The sequence below is a fragment of the Microcaecilia unicolor genome, chromosome 2, assembly GCF_901765095.1.
Source record: "Microcaecilia unicolor chromosome 2, aMicUni1.1, whole genome shotgun sequence".
NCBI lineage: Eukaryota > Metazoa > Chordata > Amphibia > Gymnophiona > Siphonopidae > Microcaecilia > Microcaecilia unicolor.
The window spans coordinates 426,321,897-426,340,472 of record NC_044032.1 but is presented as its reverse complement, the minus strand read 5'-3'; the positions used below and the strand labels follow the sequence as shown (position 1 = coordinate 426,340,472).

General features: G+C 44.2%; 1 protein-coding gene across 1 annotated transcript in view; it reads left to right on the top strand.

Moving 5' to 3' along the window:
- TACR3 (tachykinin receptor 3) overlaps window positions 1–17,836 on the top strand; it is a 299,133-nt gene extending 281,297 nt beyond the window's left edge. Inside the window, exon 5 of the mRNA XM_030192157.1 lies at window positions 17,521–17,836. Coding sequence (XP_030048017.1) covers window positions 17,521–17,836 — 316 coding nt within the window. The remainder of the gene's footprint in view (window positions 1–17,520) is intronic.
- The last annotated feature ends 740 nt before the right edge of the window (window positions 17,837–18,576 follow it).

Below are 18,576 nucleotides of genomic sequence, written 5' to 3'. Positions count from 1 at the left end.
TTTTTGTTCTGCAAAAATATTATGTGTAGTTAAGATGTTCCAATGTTTATAAATAATATTGGAAATTTTCGGAGAAAGAGATGTATACTGCATGATACAGGGAGTGTTCCGTTTTTCTACTTTTTGTTGCTTAGATTCCAACAAAAATTCTCTGTGATTAAAGAGGGCTCTCTTGTATGCATGTTTAACTATATGTTTCCGATAACCTCTTTCATATAGTTTCTCTTTTAATTGAGTAGCAGATTTTTTATATTTCTCTGAAGAATCACATATACACCTATAGTGCATTTAAGGCCACTATTCAGGGAATAATAATAAGTTGTGCTGGTAAACTTAAAAGGGACTGTAGTACAGAAATAGCAAAAAGGGAAAGGGAGATCAAAAATTTAGAGCAAAGTCTAAAGGCTTGTTGGGATAAACAGGTGCTAAGTGACTTACTTAGAGCAAACATTAATTATAAAAATGGTTCTAGGTCAGTTCTCACCTGAACAGTTCCCACCCACCAATTCCCATATGGATAATTCCCACCTAGGACAATTGCCACTGAACCAATTGCCACCATACCAGAGGGACAATTCCCACCCATAACTTAAGAAAACAAAACAAAACAGACTAGGACAATGAAATTCATTGAATGAATCTCCTTCCCTTCCCCCTTCTAGAACATTTGGGGGGCGGTGCAATGCCCCCCCAAACATTACCTTTTACACATCCCTTTCCCCTTTCAGACATGCAGTTTGGTAGGAGGGGTAATGCCCCCCCTTCAAAAAAAAACTACACCCTGCCTGCCACTAAACAGAAAATGTAGGCACAGCTTTTAACCTTATTAATGTTTAATAAGCGATAGCAGTAAATAAATAGAAAGATAGAAATTCTGAATGTTGAGCATAACATGTGCTAGGTGTCTCTGTAATCAGCCCCTCAAAATGACGCACTGATTATTAATTATAACAAATTACAACTCTACCTATGAAAAGTTATTCTGCTATCATACTTCCTTTGTGTATATCCGTATGCTGCACAAACAAAACAGAGCTAGGTGCCCCTATAATCAGCCTTTCAAAATGACACAGATATTACGATTTATAACAAATTACTACTCTACCTATGAAAAGTTATTCCATTATTATACTTCATCTGTGGACATCTGTCTGCTGCACAAACGATCCTCCATATCAGTGACATACCTGATCCTCCCTGTCAGCATCTGAAATGCAACGCATCCGCCAGGATTTATAGGAATTCACTCAGAAAACAAAAAAGAGATGCGATACAAGAATAAAAACAGAGGTTTTTAAAAAAAAGGATAAGGAGGGTGGGAAATGACTGGGGGCAGGAAAAGTCCTGGGTGGAAACTGTCCCCCCTTAAGTGGGAATTGCCCCGGGGGTATTGGTGGGTGAGAACTGTCCGTTGGGAATTGTCTGGGTGCCTAGTCACTGGATACCATAAAAATACATTGAGCACTAGGGCTAGGGTGGAACTATTTGTGCATCAAGCTACATATCATGTAGCAGCAAATAAGGCTGGCAAGATATTATCTACCTACCTTAAAGGTCATAGAAACAAGACTAGGCTAACTGGAATTAAAGATGGGAAGGAAATTATACAGCTGGAAGCAAAGAAACTAAGAGACTAATTCCTAAAAGTTTATAAATCATTATGGGGTCCTTTTACTAAGAAATGTCCTGCAGTAGTGTAGGCATATATATTGGGCACGTGCCAGCCATTTTTTACCACATCTGCAAAAAAGGGCTTTTTTTAATGGGATGGGAAAAATGGCATGCGGTAAAACTGAAACCGGTGCACGTCCAAAACCGGCCTGAACCCTTAATGCCATCCATTGGTCTAGCAGTCACTCCACCGCTCCCCAGTACCTCTCCACTCTTGTCTCTCCCTACACCCCCCCTCGGGTACTCTGTTCTGTAGAAAAATCTCTCGTCTGTCCCCTTCTCCTCCACTGCTAATTCCAGACTCCATTCCTTTTATCTTGCTGCACCTCACACCTGGAATAGACTTTCCGAGCCTGTACGTCTAGCCCCGTCTTTGGCCGTTTTCTAGTCCAAACTTAAAGCCCACCTCTTTACCACTGCTTTTGATGCCTAACCACTACTCACTTGCCCTGTCCTTTTATCCTCCTCTTTATTCCCTTTCCCTTACCCTTTCCCTTACCCTTAATTGTTCTGTCTGTCTACCTGTCTTATCTAGATTGTAAGCTCTTTGAGCAAGGACTGTCTTGTTTGTGTATGATGTACAGCGCTGCGTATGCCTTGTAGCGCTATAGAAATGATAAGTAGTAGTAGTAGCAGTAAGGGTTCATGCGCTACACATGCAGTGACCAGTTGGTGCACACCAACTGCTGATTACCGCCGGAAATGACACACGTGGGAGGAAATAAAGAAATAAATCGTCCAGGCGTTATGGGCATGTGCCAAATCGAAAATTACCACCAGGGGGCACTGTAGCCTGGCAGTAGTCTCATTTAGGCATGCGCATACCACCTAATGCGCCTTTGTAAAAGAGCCCCTCTATGATCATGAGGATGTACATGGGGAGGAGTATATATGGGCTTTCGAAAACCAATTGACTGTCCCTAAAATCTCAATTGGTGAAATGGACATTACCCCTGAGGAGATAAAGTTGGCAATTAAAAGTCTCAACATTGGTAAAATGCCTGGAGGGGATGAATTTAATGTTGAATTTTCTAATGCGTTCCAAGAAAACCTCATACCTCACCTTATGGAGGTATTTCACAATGGTGGTACTGTTAACGGCACCATAGCAGAGTCTCTAATGATAGTCCTTCCAAAACCAAGCAGAGATCCTGCCCACATTGCTAATTATAGGCCACTGTCCTTAATTAATTTAGATGGGAAGATAAGTACATTAGTACATAAATATTGCCACACTGGAGCAAACCAAAGGTCCATCAAGCCCAGCATCCTGTTTCTAACAGTGGCCAATCCAGGTTACAAATACCTGGCAAGATCCCAGAAAAGCTCAATACATTTTATGATGCTTATCCCAGAAATAAGCAGTGGATTTTCCCAAGTCAATTTAATAATGGTCTATGGACTTTTCCTTTAGGAAGCCGTCCAGACCTTTTTTAATCCCTGCTAAGCTAACCGCCTTTACCACATTCTCCGGCAACAAATTCCAGAGTTTAATTACACGTTGAGTGAAGAAATATTTTCTTCAATTTGTATTAAATTTAATACTTTGTAGCTTCAACGCACGCCCCCTAGTCCTAGTATTTTTGGAAAGAGTAAACAAATGATTCACGTCTACCTGTTCCATTCCACTCATTATTTTATAGACCTCTATCATATCTCCCCTCAGCCATCTCTTCTCCAAGCTGAAGAGCCCTAGATGCTTCAGCCTTTCCTCATAGGGAAGTGGTCCCATCAGTGGCGTAGCTACTATGGGGCCATGGGGGCCTGGGCCCCTGTAGATTTGGCCCTGGACCCCCCTGCCGACGACCCTCTCAACCCCTCCCGCCATCAACCCTCCGCCAACCTGCCGTCAACCCACCATCTGCTAGCTTTGCTGGCAGGGGACCCCAACCCCCGCCAGCTGAAGTCTTCTTCCTTCGTTTTGTTTTTGAGTCTGACGTCCTACACGTACAACGTGCAGGACGCAAGACTCACAGAAACAGAATGAAGCCCTGCAGATTGCAAGGCTTAGTTCTGTTTCTGTGAGTCTGGCGTCAGGACGTCAGACTCAGAAACAAAACGAAGGAAGAAGACTTCGGCTGTTGGGGGTTGGGGTCCCCCGCCAGCAAAGGTAGCAGACAGCAATGGCAGGTTGGCGGCGGGAGGGGGGGTTGAGAGGGTCGTCAGCAGGGGGTGTCAAAGTTGGTTGTGGTGGTGCTGGCAGCGCCGGGGGGTGTCTGCAATGGCGCCGGGGGGGCTAAAATGTGCCCCCTCACCTCGGGCTCTGGACCCCCCACCTCCCGCTGAAGTCTGGCTACGCCCCTGGGTCCCATCCCCTTTATTTTTGCTAAAATCATTCCATCACGCCTTTCTCCACTTATTCAAAACATTGTCCATTCTCCTATGCGTGTTCATTCTAGCAATGACTACTGTCTAGTCCTCCCTAACTCAAAGGCCACCCAGTTTGAACGTACCGGTCTCTGTGCTTTCTTCTTCACTGCTCCCTTTTTTGGAATGCTCTTCCTTTTCTTCTCCAGGCCAAATCATCTTTTAAACTGTTTAAGGTAGCTTGAAAATGTACCTTTTTAGCAGGCTTTTTCTCTGGAATGATCATTGAGAAGTATAAGGTTCATTGTCACCATCCCCTGTTTTGCTTCTTTCTCCTGCTCTCCCAACCCCCCTCCTCCCCCCCCCCTCCCACCTGCTCACGAGTTCTTATGTGAGTGATGTGGTTTGATTGTTTTACTCTCCTTCCTGTCTCAAATGATGTATTGTTCCTTTCCTACTATTTTGGATTTTAATTTAATTTGTAAGCTGCTCGGTTCTGGGAGTGAGCTTGGGTGGTATATCAACTTTTAATAAACTATAAAACTTGATAAATATGGACCAGATGGGATTTGTGTGGGGTTTTGGCGAGGGTCGACATTCATCCAGTGACACCAGACTGTGTATCTATGAATATTCCAGCTTTCTCTGTGTTACTTGATACAGAGAAAGATTTTGACAGAGTCGAATGGTGATATATGTTTTGTGCGTTGCAGTGGTTTGGATTTGAGGAGAGGTTTTGTGCTATGATTGGAGAATTGTATGCTAATCTGTCAGCTAGACTTTATATAAACAATGAGATGTCAGAACCATTCTGCCTTAAAAGGGAAACAAGACAGGGATGCCCCCTATCACCATTACTCCTTGATTTGGTTTTAGAGCCTCTGTTCAGTGCTATCTGTGGCCATCCCAATGTACTTGGTATCTCTTGGAATAGCAATAATTATAAAGTGTCAACATATGCTGATGATGTCTTGTTACATGTCACTAACCCTGACTCTTTTGTCCCTGTGCTATTGGAGTTAATTGAGAATTTTGGTAAATTTTCTAGATAAAAGATAAACTGGACCAAATTTGAGATCTTGCCCTTAAATGTACACTGCACTAAGGATCTGTTTACCCCATATCCATTCAAATGGAGGCCTATGGGAATTAAATATCTAGGTATATGATTACACAGTTTACTACTACTACTATTAAACATTTCTATAGCGCTACTAGACTTACGCAGCGCTGTACAAATTAACATGAAAAGACAGTCCCTGCTCAACAGAGCTTACAATCTAAATTGGACAGATGAACAGACAGCTAGGGGTGGGGAAATTGCAGTGGTAGGGGTGATAAGTGAGGGTGTTGAGTAAGAGAGTCGTGGTTAGGAGTCGAAAGCAGTAGCAAAGAGGTGGGCTTTAAGCCTAGACTTGAAGACAGCCAGAGACTGAGCCTGACGTACCGGCTCAGGGAGTCTATTCCAGGCATAGGGAGCAGCGAGATAGAAGGAACGGAGCCGGGAGTTAGCAGTGGGGGAGAAGGGGGATGACAGGAGACATTTACCCAGCGAACGGAGTTCACGGGGAGGAGTGTAGGGAGAGATGAGAGCGGAAAGGTACTGAGGAGCTGCGGAGTGGATGCATTTGTAGGTCAAAAGGAGAAGTGTGAATTGTATGCGGAAGCGGATAGGGAGCCAGTGAAGCGACTTGAGGAGAGGGCTAACGTGAGTATAGCGACTCTGGCGGAATATAAGACACGCAGCAGAGTTTAATTGAGGATACTTTGACGAGCAATGAGTAGAGGTAATAGAGACAGTTGAAGGTTTATGTAATAGATGGACTCCCAAATTCCTCAATTGGTAGGGTAGAATTGAAACTAAAAATGCTCATGCACCAGTGGGGATGTATACTTAAACATGAGTCCCATTCTATTTCCACACCACTTCTATAAAGACATTGACAAGATACTGTCTAGATTCATTTGGAAAGATAAGACTCCTTGAATTGCATTGAAGAAATTGCAAGGTGCTAAAGGGTTTGGAGGGGATTATTTTCCTAACTTTTATGATTATCATTGAGTGTATATTATGAAACAAAGACTGCAATGAAGCATTACTGATGCTTCATTGCATAATATATGCTAATAGTAAGGTACCCAGTTGGCTACAGCTTGAAAGGAGTTGGCTAGCACCTCTCTGGCTGCATGACCTGACAGGGCTGACTCTACTCAAAGGGATTACAAGACTATCAGTTACTTGTACATACAATGGAAGTTCTGAGATGAAGCAACCCATCAATTCCACTGTGTATACTGTACTTTATAGCTTAATCCTGCTGTCAAAATAAGAACACGGTAGTCTACTGGAAAGATTGGATTTGCAGAGGAATTCGAACAGTGGTGGATGTCATGACCGATTCAAAGCAGTGCTCCTTCCTAATGGTTAGTGCAGTGGGTTGCGGACCTGGGGAACCGGGTTCAATTCCCACTGCTGCCTAAAAGTTGGCAGTGGGTTGGGATCCCGGGGAACTGGGTTCAGTTCCCTCTGCAGCTCCGTGTGACCCTGGTCAAGTCACTTAACCCTCCATTGCCCCAGGTACAACATACTACTTAGACTGTGAGCCATTAGGGACAGCACCGGTACCTGTAATGAAACTGTAAACCACTTAGGTCTAGGTGATATATAAATACATTTAAAATTTTTAAAAAGATAAGATGTACATAATCAGTGCCACTTACCCAGTCGCTGTTTTTTGTGGGACATCAGACTGTTTGGACACTAGTAAAACTATACAAAATAAATATTAAGCACACTGATGTGTGCTGGATGTGCAATGTGGTGACAAGTACTTTGGAGCCTATGATTTTTTACTTCCTATTAGTGTATGATTTTACATGCAAGTGTGGGTTATGCGCAGTCTGTGCTGGAATTTTCAACACCATTAACTTATGAAGGTGTGATATTTGGACGTGGACTGCTAATGGAAGATTCTGCACAAGAGAAAATTCAATTGCTTTCTATATTTACAGCCATAGCCATTCAAACTGTATTGAAAGCATGGAAGTCAATACATTAATGTGCACTTTTGTGGAATACTGTAAGTATGAAAACAATATAGTGAATACAAGGACAGTTGTTATTAAGCAGTCAAAAATATGGGGACCATTCAAACAACATCTTGAACTTCTGAATGCAGCAGTAAAATAAAAGGTGGATCACACCACACATTCTAGAGGACAGAATATTACAAATGTGATGAAAGGGGGGAGTAGTAGGGGATTTAGTGTAATCTTACAGAATGTTTGTGGTAATATGTGGTTTTGTATTGCTGTGTTATATGTATTGTTCTTATGGTTCACATGAACGTTATTTTAGTTTATGTGCACAGCAAAATCAATAAACTACTGAACATTAAAAAGAACCACCAGACAACAAAGGTAGAAAAATCATTTTATTTTCCCTTTATTGATTAAATGTGTCAGTTTTGGGACTCAACACCCTCTATCTTTATATTTTGCACTGGACAAGAGGAAATGCATCTTTCTGTTTCTCTGATGTTGTGCTGCATGCAGAGTCTGGCTTCTTGAGGTTTCGAGTTAATTTTTGTCTACGTGTTTCTATGTTTAGTTTGTATTCACATCCTGTATTTGGAGAGGGTCTATTTGTTTTCTGCATGTGTGACCAAGGTCACATATTCTGTTAGCATTGATTGTCTGTTGGGACCTGTTGTAATCCAGCTTGTTCGATTTTCCCAATAAATGGATTGTTCCTAGGAAGGTCCTTGGTGCTGTTATGGAATGGTAGATTTGTTCTGTACAGGTCCCGAGTGACTTATATATGTTTTGTATAAATTCCTAATATGCCTGCTACTGGGGATGGTTATGTTGTTGTTACTGAGAAGAACCTAACAGAGAGAGGGAACCAAGTACAGAAAAAGTCCCAGCAAAAAAACAGCACAAAGGGCTTTTAAAAACAGAAGGGAACAACGTTCTTTCATCAAAAAAACTTTTAAAAGGATGATGCATTGAGACTTACACCGCTGATGTGTGAGAGCTCTGCGTTTTATTTGGAGGAACACATCACACACAATTTCGGAAATCATCATCCTTTTGAAATTAGTCTGTTGAAGCCTCCTTTGTCATTGGTGTGACCCCTGACACAGGTGCGGTAGCACCAAAACACAGCCCATGTCGGGTCTTCCTTCAATCAAAGTTCACTATTAAAAGTTTTTTTGATGAAAGAACGTTGTTCCCTTCTGTTTTTAAAGGCCCTTTGTGCTGTTTTTTTGCTGAATCAGACTTTTTGTGTATGGGAAATTCTATAAGGAAATGCCTTAGTTCTGCTCTGTACTCATTGTTGCATCAAGAAGGATTCTGTGGATGTAGAATATGTTTGTATTTAACACTGTGACAATGCAGAGTTGGGGGTCAGTATTTTCAGGCAACAAAATTGAACTGAATTTTTGTTGATTATAACCAACACTGGCAAAGTTTTCATTTTTATTTCTAGTGTAAAGGAAAGGGGATGGGATTTGATATACCACCTTTTGGTGGTTACAATCAAAGCAGTTTACATCCTTTATTCAGGTACTTAATATTGTACATGGGGCAAAGGAGGGTTAATTGACTTGCCCCTGGTTTTTAGGCCACAGCACTAACTGTTAAGTTACTGTATTGCCTGGGAATATAAATTGTATTCAATTTTTCTTGAGGCAAGTGCCTGACTAATGTTCTGAGTGAGGGGACCTCCTCACCTTCCTACCTGACCAGAGTTATCAGAGATCCCTCTCTTTTGGGTACCTTGGTTGGGGGGGGGGGAACTTCACCCAAGCAGCGTATTGCTTTGATGCCACTGATGCCAGTGGAGGGAGCCAAGAGGAAAAAAGTTATGCCTTGAGGGTGTGCTGTCTGAGGAGGAGAGGGAGGGGTTAGGGGGAAAATGCTGCCTGTGATGACCCCCAGAAATAACATGCTTCCTGTTCGATACTGGGGGGGAGGGGAGGAGGCGGAGGCTATTTTTTTTTCTATCCGGGTGGGTAAAGGCGATCTGTTTTATTTCTGTTTACTAATCGTCATGGGTATTCGAAGGAAATGAATTAGCATCTTGCATTGATCCTGCCATGTTCCCTATTACCTGTCTATGTTTTAGGGTTTTTTTTAATACTGTCCATGTTAGTTTAAAGTATATGTTCTGATATTTCACAGTCTAGTGGTTAGTAGCCAATGACTAGCAACTATCGGGCTCATTTTCGAAAGAAAAGGATGCCCATCTTTCGACACGAATAATAAGATGGACGTCGTTCTCCCAGGGTCGTCCAAATCGGCATAATTGAAAGCCAGTTTTGGACGTCCCCAACTGCTTTCCGTCGCAGGGACGGCCAAAGTTCAAGGGGGCGTGTTGGAGGCATAGTGAAGGCGGGACTTGGGCATGCTTAACACTTGCATGTCCTTGACCCATAATTGAAAGAAACAAGGGCGTCCCTGACAAACACTTGGACGACTTTACCTGGTCGTGTTTTTCTTACGACCAAGGCACAAAAAGGTGCCCGAAATGACCAGATGACCACCGGAGAGAATTGGGGATGACCTCCCCTTACTCCCCCAGTGGTCACTAACCCCCTCCCACCCTCAAAAAATGTCTTTCAAAATATTGATTGCCAGCCTCAGATGTCATACTCAGGTCCATGACAGCAGTATGCAGGTCCCAGGAGCAGTTTTAGTGGGTACAGTGCACTTCAGGCAGGCGGACCCAGGCCCATACCCCCCTACCTGTTACGTTTGTGGAGGAAACAGCGAGCCCTCCAAAACCCACCACAAACCCACTGTACCCAATCTAGGTGCCCCCCTTCACCCATAAGGGCTTTGGTAGTGGTGTACAGTTGTGGGTAGTGGGTTTTGGGGGGTTGGGGGGTTCAGAACACAAGGTAAGGGAGCTATGTACCTGGGAGCAATTTATGAAGTCCACTGCAATGCCCCCTAGGGTGCCCGGTTGGTGTCCTGGAATGTCAGGGGGACCAGTGCACTACAAATACTGGCTCCTCCCACGACCAAATGGCTTGCATTTGGTCGTTTCTGAGATGGACGTCCTTAGTTTCCATTATCGCCGAAAATCAGAAACGAACAGGTCCAGGGATGACCAAATCTAGGGACGACCAAATTTAAAGATTTGGACGTCAATGACGGTATTTTCAAAATGAAAGATGGACATCCATCTTGTTTCGAAAATACGGGTTTCCCCGCCCCTGGATCAGGATGTTTTGCGAGGATGTCTATATCAAAACATGAACGTCCCTTTTTGAAAATGCCCCTCCATGTTGGGCTGATGTGTCCTAAATATCAAGCAATCTTGGAAGTGTGCCCCGAAATAACAAAAATAACAACAACAAAAAACGGTTGAAAAGCAGTGGTCTATATTTAGAATAGAGTCAGCATCATGTTATAGCCAAGACTTTAGGATGGAGAGGAGAGATTTGCAGCAGGAAGAGGGAAGATTAAAGAAATTTCATACAGGGAGATAGGAAAACATATCATCAGCAGCTGGATGACTATCACTCACTGGCAGATATGAGGAATTGTCCCTGTTACCCTCAGATGGTCTTGCATTCTTCAAATCATCCTCATCATCTATTCACAATTTTAAAGTATCTGGTATATAACCTGTTGATTGGGAAATGATGAATTAATTGATTCAGAAGTAACTGCTGTACATATAGGACTGCATTCTATAAATGGCATCCAAATTTGGGTGCCAATAAAAATTAGAGCTAAGCGCTATTCTATAAACAGGGCTCAGAGGGGGTCTTTTACTACGGTGTGCTAGTGTTTTTAAAAGCTCATGCTAAAAATTAGCTGGCGCTAAACACTGACACGCTAAAAACACTAGCACACCTTAGTAAAAGACTCCCAGTGTTTGGTGCCGTTTATAGAATAGCATTGGTGCCGGGATCTGTGCCCAGTTTTGGGTGCAAGGATTTATACCAGCTGAAAGCTGGTGAGAATTCTCATGCCTAAATTAGGTGTAGATCTCCTTTATTCTATAACACTGCACACTAATTCCAGGAACACCCCTGATTTACCCATGCCTTTCCCATGGCCACACCCACTCTTCTGCTCCACGTGTAAAATTTACACGCAGATCCCAGTGCCTAAAGATACACATGTAAATTTAAATTAATACCAAATAACGCCAATAATTCATTATTAGCATCCAATTATTGGTGATAATTGGCTCATTTGTCAATTAAATTGAGCATGTAAATTGGGTGCACGCCCAAATTTGCGCATGCAGTTTTGAGCATCGTATGTAGAATTAGGATGTTAAGGGACAAGTCTTGACTTTTATGAATGATTGAGGGGCCCTTTTACAAAGGTGTGTTAGGCTCTACACGCCATGCCCCCTGGTGGTAATTTCAAATTTGCCACATGCCCGTAATGCCTGGATAATTTATTTCCTCCAATGTTGGCGTTTCCAGCGGTAATCGGCAGTTGGCACATGCCGACTGGTCACCATGCATGTAGTGCGTTAGGCGCATGCTGGTTTCAGTTTGCCACATCCCTTTTCCCGTCCCTTTATAAAAGGCCTTTTTTTTTTTTTTTGCAGACACAGTAAAATTGGCCTGGCTCATGCCAAAAACATGCGTTTGCATTACCACAGGCCATTTTTTACCATGGCTTATTAAAAGGACCCCTGAATGACCTTTTAGTAGAGAGGGTTGAAGCTGTTAGTGAAGCAAGTGTGTTATGGTCTGGTGGAGCAGTTTCTGAAGTCCATCCTAGACCATCTCTTAGTCTGCTTTTCAAATTACACACAGTGAATATGCATGAAAGAGATTTGTATGCATTGATTCCATTGCATGCAGATTTATCTCAGGCACAGTCAATGTGGATATCATGAAAACTGTATTGGTTAAGGCCCAGCATGTAAAATAGTATACTTGTATCCCCATTTTGCCAAATTAGCTTTTGACCTGCCAAATTGAGTACAGAGGCACTTTAGGACCTTCTAGGTCAGGGGGTGGTCAACGTGCAGCCCACCTAATCTTTAGATGCATGCATCCCACTTGAGAATTTAAGTAAACATTAAAATAAAATACCTAATAGACTAGCATACGAGGTTTTGAATCATTGTAGAGCTATTTGGTGGATACGAAGTCACAATTTCAGAAGATATTCACATATTTTGACAAGTATAAATCATGCTATTATAACCTAAAATATTCATTGAGCTTTTATACTTATGGATGTCTGATCATGTGGCCCATTGTTGAAAAAATGTGACTGCCCATGTTCTAAGTGCTCCATTCCGTCCCTATTTCTGTCTTTTCAGAAGGCTCTGAATGGTGAGAGTATGGACTTCTAAGTAGTGATAAAGGGTACATGTTGACTGTGTGGGGGGGGGGGGGGTAATTCTGTGTTGAAGCAGATTGTCTCTAGATATTTCTACAGTGGATATCATTTCTTAATTTTTCATAGTCAGAAAAGGGGAGTAGCATGATCAACAGGACTCTTCCAAATATCCATTATCACGTCTCCTTGGATATTTGGAAGAGTCCTGTTGATCACGATACTTCCCTTTTTAAATTTTGTCTTACCCGTAGCAGATCTTGTTTCTCTACCTCGGTGTTCATTTTGCATAGGAAATTTTTGAGAAGTGGGAAAAATAAGTTAAATGCCTTAAAATATTTTCATTAGAGCTGCTTATGGGTTGGGCAGGCTTTTGTATAAATATTGACCTCTTTTTCTCCAAGATGAAGAAAAAAAATATTGGGTATCAGAAATGTTCTCATTGATATAAATGTGTGTGGCAGTGACTAGTTCCTGAGTTACTTCTCCTTTAAAGGAAGCAACTATTTAGGGGTTTGAGGGCTCTCGGAAGTAATTAAAGGCTTCCCAAATATTTTTTACCTGAAATATCTCCATAGTTTTGTCTTTTACAACAGATATTATTCAAGATTGTATCAACCTTAAGCCTATAAAAGGTAAAATTTCCTCATAAGGTATGTTATAAGCACTTTAGTAAATAAGTCTCAATATAAGCATGCCTGCTGTGCTCCCTTGATGATTTTATTGATTTCCTAAATCTTTGATTTTTAATTTTTTTTTCAGTTTAACATTCTGCCATATCCAGATTTACTATCTAACATTAATACATACCAATGTATCTTTCAGTTTCGCATAAAAGTTAATAATAGTGAATCTGCAATAGTACTGTCTTCTTGCTTCCAATTATTAGACAATAGCCATATAGCTAAAATCCCATTGTGTTGAATGTGATATCTGATGCTTTGACCAATAAAAAGCCCTGACATTTACAAAACAATGAAATGGATGAAGGATAGTGGCAATTTTAGCATCAGTCTCTCTTAAACTGTCATGATGTAGAGGCTAATGATGTTATAAGCACAGTTTTGGATGAGGCATGCATGAACATTGTGCCCAAAAGGAAGAAAGAAGAAGGGGTCCTTTTTACCAAGCTGTGGGAACAATGGCCCTGCAGTAGCGGTGAGGGCCGTAAAAAGCCCCCAAAACAAAATGGCCATGCGGTAAGACAACTCTTTTTGCATGGCCATATAGTGGGGAACCCTTACTGCCACCCATTGAGGTGGTGGTAAGGGCTCCCACTGTAACTGGGCAATGCACGATAATGCTCGATTATTGCTGGGTTACTACCGCACTAACCATTGCCAGGGGTTTTTCCCCCTGGAAATGATGTGTGCTTGACCCAGAACTACCGCCGGCAGCTGCATTGGGCCAAGTTGGGCTTACCGCCACTCTGTAAAAGGGCCCCGAAGTCAATAATTATTTTAGTAAAACCACTGAAAAAGTAAAGTTTAAAAACAAATAGCTATAGCTGGCTGCAGAGAAAAGAAATGGTCTGCACAACTCATAGAGGCTCCTGCCTGCTTAAATCACACTCAGTGGGTTGGGCACCAATATTCAGTGGCACTTAACCATGCATTCTAAACGTGAGCAGAAGAGAGTGTTCTGGAGGCAGAATCGTGGAGGAACTGGCAGCTATGTGGGTGCTGGAAAAATCCGCTTAGCTAAGCGACCAAATAGATCTGTATAAATAGCAGGCCTAATTTTAGTCACTTAGCTATGCAGGTGCCAACACTGAATATCAGCCAGCACCAGCATAGCTGTCAGTGGTGACCTGAAACTTATCACCTCTCCCTCCCTCCCCACATCAAGGTCTGAAACCCCTCCCACTCCTGCCCCGGGCCCCAGCAGCCCCCCCCCCCCCCCCCCACACACACACACACCTACCTATCATCCCTGGTAGTCGAGTGGTCCATGGTGTCTCGTCTAGGTAGTGGTGAGCCCTTAGGTTCTCTGAGGCCCGTAGGACCTCAGAGGACTGCCGCGCACCCCGGATCTTCACCCGCGGCGACCGCCGTTCACCGGAGGTTGAGCCCCCAGCTGCAGGCGGCCAGCGGGACTGCTGGAACCGCGGGGTGACGGCCGGCCTGGCGGAACACCAGCAACACAGTCCCGACTGAGTGGCTAGCAGGGACGGCTAGCGCTGCAAAAGCACAGTCTCTGAGGGTGGCTAGCAAGGACGGCTAGCGAAAGGAACACAGTCTCTGAAGGTAGCTAGCAAGGACGGCTAGCAGGACGAAGAACACAGTCTCTGAGGGTGGCTAGCAAGGACGGCTAGCGGAAGGAACACAGTCTCTGAAGGTGGCTGGCAAGGACGGCTAGCAGGACGAAGAACACAGTCTCTGAGGGTGGCTAGCAAGGACGGCTAGCGAAAGGAACACAGTCTCTGAAGTGGCTAGCAAGGACGGCTAGCAGGACGAAGAACACAGTCTCTGAAGTGGCTAGCAAGGACGGCTAGCAGGACGAAGAACACAATCCCTGAAGTGGCTAGCAAGGACGGCTAGCAGGACGAAGAACACAGTCTCTGAGGGTGGCTAGCAAGGACGGCTAGCAGGACGAAGAACACAGTCTCTGAAGTGGCTAGCAAGGACGGCTAGCAGGACAAAGAACACAATCCCTGAAGTGGCTAGCAAGGACGGCTAGCAGGACGAAGAACACAGTCTCTGAGGGTGGCTAGCAAGGACGGCTAGCAGGACGAAGAACACAGTCTCTGAAGTGGCTAGCAAGGACGGCTAGCAGGACGAAGAACACAATCCCTGAAGTGGCTAGCAAGGACGGCTAGCAGGACGAAGAACACAGTCTCTGAGGGTGGCTAGCAAGGACGGCTAGCAGGACGAAGAACACAGTCTCTGAAGTGGCTAGCAAGGACGGCTAGCAGGACGAAGAACACAATCCCTGAAGTGGCTTCTGACATTTGAAACGGAAGCCCTGAGCCCTCCTTGTTCCGGGGTTTAAATCCCCCGCCCGTCCATCCTCTCCCTGGAGAAGAGCCAATCCCTGTAGCCCTGACAGGCAAGGATGGCCGGGATTGGAGGACCCGCCTCGCAGGCGGAGTTCCTCCTGCCATGCACCAATCCGGCGCAAGGGGGCGGGACTTGCAATCCTCTCAGCTCCGGTCGGGGAGACAACGACGCCGCCGCCATCTTGGCCGGCGTCCTCCCTTCCCTGGGGCCGGCGTTCGTTCCCGCGGGTCGCCAGCCTTGGGCCGCCCCGCGAAAGTGCCGGCCCCGTCGGCGGCCTGTCTCTGCCGCACCGGGGCCCGCGGCCCCCGCCGACCATCGCTCCCCGCCGCGGGAGCACTGGTAAGGTCCCGAAACGGGACACATGGGGCAGGAGCAAACCCCATTTTCTCCTGCTCATTGTGGTTCCTCAACAAAAATTATCACCGCCAGCGCTACAGGCAGTGCCGTAGCAAGGGCAGCTGACACCTGGGGCAGGTCGCTGCTGCACACCCCCCCTCCCCCCGGTGCAGCACTGTGCGCCCTCCCCCCTCTGGAGCGCACCCTCCCCAGAGCATGTACTTACATGGGAAAGCAGCGAGGGACGGGCGGGAGGGCCGAACCGCCCCGAGTGCATGTCACTGGGAGCTGCGTCAGCTCCGCTGGTTCCCTGCTGTCTCTCAGGAAGTAGCCTGTTCCGGGGCAGAGGAAGCAGGGAACCAGTGGAGCCGACACCCCCCCAGCAGTGTGCACCCGGGGCGGACCGCCCCACCGCCCCCCTCCTTCCTACGCCACTGGCTACAGGTGATATTGTGGTACTACCGCTAGTACCGCAAGACTACCCCTAGAGCTTATGGCAGCTGTTTTCATTGAGGAACTGCAAGGAGTGAGAGTGATTGAGATTCATTCCTGCCCCATAGACCACTAGGGATGATAGGTGGTCTCAGAGCAGGAGGGGGTTCAGATGGTGATCGGGGGAATTGGAAGATGAAAGCATAGTCTCTGCTTATTCTGCTCCTGGCTGATATTCAACTGGGACCTGTGTCAAGCATACAGTAAGGTCTGTCCTGGAGTCTGTGAGAATTATTTTGGAAAATTTCATCAGAGCAGTGGTCACTTTTATTTTAACATATGCATTTTATGTGTTTTCATAAATTTTAATTCGTAATTTGTTTGTAGGTTGTTTCATGATGGTGATGTAAAATTTGTTATCCGCTGAGAATTACGAAGATTGAGTGGAATGTAAGGCCCCTGTTTACTAAGGCACATTAGTGTTTTTAACGTGCCTACAATTAGAGTGCACTAACTGTGTAGGCATCTGTAGGGATATAGCAGGCACATACACTGTTAATGCGCGTACATGGTTAACGCGCGTTAAAAACATTAACGCGCCTATAATGTGACTTAGTAAACAGGGCCCTAAATATTTGAAGTACATAAGTAATGCCACACTGGGAAAAGACCAAGGGTCCATTGAGCCCAGCATCCTGTCCACAACAGCGGCCAATCCAGGCCAAGGGCACCTGGCAAGCTTCCCAAACGTACAAACATTCTATACATGTTATTCCTGGAATTGTGGATTTTTCCCCAAGTACATTTAGTAGTGGTTTATGGACTTGTCCTTTAGGAAACCGTCTAACCCCTTTTTAAACTCTGCTAAGCTAACCGCCTTCACCACGTTCTCCGGCAACGAATTCCAGAGTTTAATTATACGTTGGGTGAAGAAAAGTTTTCTCCGATTTGTTTTACATTTACTACACTGTAGTTTCATCACATGCCCCCTAGACCTAGTACTTTTGGAAAGCGTGAACAGACGCTTCACATCCACCTGTTCCACTCCATAAGTCCCAGTGGCTATCTTCAGTGTGGTCAGACCCCAATGTTCAAAGCCAGTGTCCAGAGATGGCATCACTGTCAACTGAATATTAACCCAGATAATGTTAGGTGTACTATAAAGGACTTTCCTCTATAAGTCCCATTGATTAAAGTGAATGGTTCTCTTTGTCATCATAGTCTAATATCCTACTGCTTTATTACACTGTCAAAGTATCAGTTTGCCACAAATGTGAAATAGCATAGCAGGTCCACTCTTAAATCTAAAGTCAAGCACATAGTAGGAGTAACCAAAAGAAAATTAATCAGAAAGCAAATTGTGCCTATGGATAAATTCTGATATTACCTGGAGAGCTTATAGCCAATGTCAAGATGCATATTAATTAACTTGTGTATATTTTTCCCCCAGATTCCGAGCTGGTTTCAAGAGAGCATTTCGTTGGTGTCCTTTCATTGAGGTATCTAGCTATGATGAACTGGAGCTCACCACCACCAGATTTCATCCTACTAGGCAAAGCAGCTTGTACACAGTTTCCAGAATGGAGTCCAGCGTGACAATGGTGTTTGACCCAAGTGATGGAGAGCATCTCAAGCCCAGCCACAAGAAAAGGGGAGCACTGAGGGAATCCAGCATCAATGGTTGGCCACAAAGAAATTCAAAAACCACTTCAACAAATTCCAGTTTCATCAGTTCCCCCTATAAGTCTGTAGATGAATATTCCTAAATCAGTCTATAAGTTGTTGTATGTATCTTTTTAAGTACAGGATTTTATTTAAATAACAGTGTTGCATTAGTTCAGAACCAAAAGGAAACAGATGGAGTCTTTGAAGAGAACCGTGTATCATTTGATGCATCCTGGCTATGAATATTTATAGGTTTGTTGATTTTGCCTAAACACCACAGATCCCATGAAGTAAAGTGAACTTATGCTTCCCCACCGCACAGCATTTACTGTATGTATGGCAGATAATGAAATCATCTTGTTCAAGTTAACAACATCCAAAGGACAAACTAACAAATTATAGTAAAATGGCATCATGAACAAAGAAAATAATTACTGCTTAACATTTAATTGAAGTTCTGGAGAAATATTAGGCCACCATCTTTGACCTGCTGGATTGTTACATTGTCTTGGCTTAGGACTGACACAGTGATGTTAAAAGATTTTTTAAATTATCTTTTTATTGATAGACTCATATTTCTGCAATCATAGCTTGAACAATACAACAGCAGAATTCCAAAATCACTGGTGGGCTTATTTTCAAAAGAGAAGGACGCCCATCTTTCGACACAGATTGGGGGATGGGCGTCCTTCTCCCAGGGTCACCCAAATCGGCATAATCAAAAGCCGATTTTGGGCGTCCCCAACTGCTTTCCGTCACAGGGATGACCAAAGTTCCCGAGGGTGTGTCGGAGGCGTAGCGAAGGCGGGTTTTGGGCGTGCCTAACACATGGGCGTCCCTG